Here is a 5456-nt window from a genome sequence, read left to right on the forward strand (position 1 = left end):
TTGTTAATTGCCGGAACTTGGGAGTAAAGGGAAGCGGAGAGAGAGGGATGAAAGACAGAGAGAATTGCACTCATTCATTCACTCACTTGTAGTTGTTTGTGTGACTCTCAAGACTTAAGACAAAGAAGAAGCATAGGAATTGGCAACAAATAACAACACAGATGCAAGATCCACCACCAACACCACCACCTCCAAACTCCGCTTCCCACTTACCTCCACCGGCCCCCTCCACCGCCGCAACTTCCTCAGCCTCCTCACTCTTCGTTCGCTCCGCCGCCAATGGCCACCGCCGAGCTCACTCTGAGGTCAGTTTCCGCTTACCTGACGACATGATGGACCTCTCGCCGTCGGATCCGTTCACCGGCGGCTCCTCCACGGCCAGCCTCGACGAGATCGGATCGGAGGATGACCTGTTCACGACGTACATTGACGTGGACAAGCTCGGGAATGGCTCGGGCGGATCGGGAAACGGATCGGATCCGATTGGTAACGGTACAGAATCGGAGAAGGCGGTTCCGAGGCCGAGGCATAGGCACAGTAACTCTGTGGATGGTTCTACGACGTCGTTTGGGGAGATCATGGACGCTAAGAAAGCTATGCCTCCTGATAAGCTCGCTGAGCTTTGGACCATTGATCCCAAGCGTGCTAAGAGGTCTTCAATCATTTTTGCTTTTTAATTTTTCAAAATGCATACTTCAATTTGCGATGTTTTTCTTCTTTCGTGATTTGGATTTGGATTTGGATTGGTTGCTGAATGGTTTAGATTTAGGTTTTGATGTTTTGAGTAAGCTCGTTAGTAGTGTGGATTTTTGAAGTACAGATTGGATCTTGTTTTGAAGTCTAAATCATTGACTAAGTGAAGTTTGTGCTTGGTTTCTATATTAAGAGTATAGTTTTCGGATTTTTTCATTCACATCACTCTTAACTGGTCATTATATTTATATATCCAAGAATTTTGCTTAGAGAAGTAAAAGTTGAATTATTTTGACTAACCAGGAGAGGATTCAAGATGAATGTATGTTGTTAGTAGATTTGTGAGAGAGGAAGAGAAAAACGAACAGAATTTGGAGGGTTGTGTTATTTATGCTTGTGTGTGACGCTTTTTGACAATTATGGTATTCTCCATGATACTTAATTTTCTTGTCATCAGTATAAGTTTGCGGTTGTGGGAAAGTCTACCCTTATTGTGATCTTAGGTTGTCGCAGAAGCAAATTTGTCAATACTTCAGTGACGAAGATTTTTTATGGTGTTTGAATCTTATGGGTTAAAACTTAAAAGGGATGTCAACTTGTCATAGTATAGTGCTTATGTGTCCAAGTTTCAATTGATGAATTTGTAATTTATGGTTTATGAACAATTAGAGATCATTAAGAATCTTCCTGTTCAGTGCAAAAATATTAAGTAATTTTGTATGTTGAGCATTTGAAATGGAAGGAGCCTGAGGGGATTGTGTAAAAGAGGCTGCTCTCTTTCCTTTAACTTTGAGTGACTTTAATGTTAGTAATTACTAATTCCTGTAGATCTTGTTTTTTTATTATTCTCATAGTTTAATTATGTTGTTGTCCATTTAGGATACTTGCAAATAGGCAATCTGCTGCTCGATCAAAAGAGAGAAAGGCTCGCTACATTCAAGAACTTGAGCGCAAAGTTCAGACTCTTCAAACTGAAGCCACAACCCTTTCTGCCCAGCTGACACTATACCAGGTTTGTTTTGACAGATATCTAATACAAAAAAACCACTTCTAAGTTTATCTATTTTGCAATAACACTTGCAGGAGTTCCATTCTATAATAGCCCCTGCTTTTTAATATTGGATTTCAATGTAGCTCAGTGCAATAAATTCAACTGCTTGATCTATGAACACCTGAGGTCTCATAGAACTTAATGGAACATTTACTTCTGTTTTCTTCTTTTTTCTGCTCTTTCTTTATTATAATATATTTGCTTTATTACTTTGAAGTATTTTTCCTCTTAATAGTTTGTAATTTCATATCAAAATACTGAAGAACAAGCAGTTGACCTCGCCTTCCATTAGTACGAAACTTGTGTATGAGTATGAATATACGACTCAATCAGCTTTTTATCTTTTGTAGAGGGACACAAATGGTCTGAGTACTGAAAACACAGAGCTTAAGCTCCGCCTGCAAGCCATGGAGCAACAAGCACAACTTCGTGATGGTAACCATTATTACCATTTGAATCTCATCACATTTCTTAAAGTATGCTATTAGTGTTAATTAATTATGTTTAAATGGTTTCTGCTTTGCTTTAGCTCTTAATGAGGCACTGAAGAAAGAAGTCGAGAGGCTTAAGGTTGCCACTGGCGAAATGATGAGCCCCACTGAGTCTTTTAACCTTGGAATGCACCAGATGCCATTCACAGGAGCAAATTTCTTTCCGATCCAACCCCAATCAGGTCCTTCTGATCACCAGAACATGCAGTTGCCACCATTTGCTCATGCCCCATCTGGCATGCCAACGCATCAACTACAACAATCGAGTTCTCATCCACTCTCGGAAATAATGCAAAATCATATGCAGGGACTCGACATCAACAGCAAAGGACCAACTACGGTGAAGTCCGAAGGCCCATCAATTTCTGCAAGTGAGAGTAGCACTACATTCTGAATTTAACACAAATTGCTTGACCTGCTGACTTTTATCCATGGCATCATTCATTGTTTATAGTGTTGACATCTAGTCAACTAATGAAGGTACTCTATTTCATTAAATCTTCCATTCAGATTCAAGGGTTAATTCTTGATTATTTATTCTTAGGGATGCTCCCCAAAAAGGGGAAGCACCTTTGGGGTTTTGTTGCCAAGTTCGTGCAATCGTGTTTCAGCTTGGTGTTCAGTGTTTCTGGTTTCTGGAACAGTGGGAGTGCTAGGTTACTCTGTGTATGTTGGGAAGTATAAATGATCCCCCTCTAGTCATTTTGTATCATTATTGTATCATCATCATCATCATTCAAATGATAGCATGGAAGCTCTGATTCATTGTTGTTTTTTTACTTTTTAGTTCATGGTACCAAGTAAGGACTTGGGTTCTTTGTATGATGTTTAGTTACCGAGTTAAGTTTTAGATTTATTATTCATAGTTTTGTTGTACAATTTCAGTGTTTTAGAGACCAATTGTACTACGCTTATCCTAAAATCAGACCTTTCATGAAGCATGTGCTTCTCTTTTCTTTTTTTCTCCGGTGGTGTAAAGCAAGTGCTGCTTTTTAATGCTGAATGCTTGAACGTCCCAGTTTATTGCTTCTGATTTTAATATAGGGAATAGGGATAAGTCATAAGTATGCTTTTGTGCATCCTTGGTTTTGATTTTATTCCTTAATGTTTTTAATGTACAAAATAGAATAAATAAAAATGCTATTTGTACATTAAAATCAGCCACCATATATATACAAATACATGTGCTATTTAATTTATTTTCAATACAAAAATATTATTTGTACATTAAAATAAGCCAACAAAATTAGTTACTATGTATTTTTGTAGATACATATGTAGTTTAATTTATTTTTAATATATATTTTAATATGTATTTTATATTAGTGGTTGATTTTAATGGCTAATTTTAGTGTATATTTAGCACAGTTGCTAGATAAAATGTTAGAAGATAAAATTAAAACAAAATTTTAATTTTAGAACATAAAATATATTTATCTCCTGTTTTAAATAATTAGTAATGTCAAGACCAATTTTTTGACAATTAGGGGCCGTGAAAAATGTTCCTTTCTTTTTTCTTCTTATAATGCATTTTGTAGTGGAATATTAATAACAATTTAACCGAGTATAAGGATATTAATTTTTAAATCAAATAAAATAGATCAGAATGATAATCGAGTTCAGTTTTAAAGTGATTCTTCATATGAGTTAGATGCATTAAAATAGTTTTTGAAATACCAGTTGCATTAATTATTATATCTTTGGAATTGACAAGAATACATTCCGTTAGTCTTTAATGACATAATAAGTTACTTGATAGAAAAGAGTTGAGATAATAATATGGGTTAGTCTTTAATGACATAATAAGTTACTTGATAGAAAAGAGTTGAGATAATAATATGGGAAGATGTTCACATATGTCACTCTATTTGTTTGGAATTATAGGGGAGTGGATCCTCTCCAGTGAATAAAAAACTGGATGGTGTGTAGTGTTTAATCTAACCATTCACCACATTCTCTCTCTTATTTATTTTTGGTCCCACTATTAAAATCAAAGGTGAGAGATTGCACTGTATTTTATCAAGTGTTGAAAAAACTGAAGAGGATCCATTTCCGGAATTATGGTATTTCAATTTCTACAACCATTAAGATATATGTTAAATAATATATGTGGTCAAGATTTAGTGAATAATAATATTGTGCATATCAATTACAAAAGGTCTACAAAAAGCTTGCAACCGATTTTTCCTGTTTTCAGTTTAGAATAGATGAAAATGTCTAACCTACCCAACTTGGACTGATCATTATAATATACAATGAGTCCATCTTTTATGTGAATTATGTCAAGCTATTTTTTTCTAAGCTATTTTTAACAATAAAATTTTATTTTTTATTTTTTTAAATTAACTCTTAAATACATATGTTATCATTCCAAAATTAAGAAATTTTCCTCTTCTCCTTACTAAATTTACAACCAATCTCATTGCAATTGAATTCAAATATTTTCCTTCAAAATTAAAGAATTCTCCTATCCTCCCTCTTCCTTTCTCTATTTTTCTAATTCTTTCAATCACTCTATCTATTTTATATATCATTATCAATATCAATGACTAATTACTAATTTGACAATTAAAATATGCAACATCAAATTCTTTAATTGTATTAAAATTAAAATTAAAATTAAAATTAAAATTAAAATATACCTATATTATGTATCATATATTACTATCTAATTTAACAATCAAATGTGTCACATGACACTCTCTTATTAAAATTGAGAGAAAACATTTTTTTCAAAATTAATAAATTTTCTTCCTAAATTCTCTCATCTACCTATCTCCATTTTTCTATTTCTCTCTATTGTTTTTATTCTATATATAATAAATATTTTATATTAGTAATTTGACAAATCAAAATATGTCATTCGATATTTTTTTTACAATTAAAATAAATATTTTTCTTTCAAAATTAACAAACTCTCACTTTCACTCTCATTTTTCATCTTTATCTTTCTCTCTCTTTTCTCTCATTCTCTATTTTTTCTATTTTTCTCTTCTACAAAAAACAAAATTAACAAAATAATATAATTTAAATAAAAATATTATTATTAATGTTATTATATACATATATAGTTTTTTAGTTTTTTATTTAGTTTTAAATTTTCACCGCTTATCTTTTTTTAATCAATATTTTTATTTCTCTTCTTTCAAATATTTATTACATATAATTTGGAGAGAATACTAACGTTAGAATTAAAAGTTAGAATCAAAATTTAATTGTTT

At 32.8% G+C, this 5456-nt stretch overlaps 1 protein-coding gene across 1 annotated transcript; it reads left to right on the forward strand.

Annotated features, from left to right (window-relative positions):
• LOC107609556 (transcription factor RF2b) lies at window positions 12-3253 on the forward strand. Its single transcript, XM_016311557.2, has 4 exons — window positions 12-652; window positions 1573-1705; window positions 2095-2179; window positions 2274-3253. Exons 1-4 carry the CDS (start codon window positions 162-164, stop codon window positions 2627-2629), a joined length of 1065 nt encoding a protein of 354 aa, XP_016167043.1. The 5' UTR covers window positions 12-161; the 3' UTR covers window positions 2630-3253.

The sequence above is a fragment of the Arachis ipaensis genome, chromosome B07 (assembly GCF_000816755.2).
Source record: "Arachis ipaensis cultivar K30076 chromosome B07, Araip1.1, whole genome shotgun sequence".
Classification (NCBI taxonomy): Eukaryota; Viridiplantae; Streptophyta; class Magnoliopsida; order Fabales; family Fabaceae; genus Arachis; species Arachis ipaensis.

What these genes read in the sequence shown, in the direction of transcription:
- LOC107609556 (XM_016311557.2), top strand. Translation starts at nt 162, where the DNA reads ATGCAAGATCCACCACCAACACCACCACCTCCAAACTCCGCTTCCCAC. An exon ending in CCCAGCTGACACTATACCAG is followed by an intron (nt 1,706 to 2,094) that starts GTTTGTTTTGAC and finishes TATCTTTTGTAG; the next exon opens with AGGGACACAAATGGTCTGAG. An exon ending in ACAAGCACAACTTCGTGATG is followed by an intron (nt 2,180 to 2,273) that starts GTAACCATTATT and finishes GCTTTGCTTTAG; the next exon opens with CTCTTAATGAGGCACTGAAG.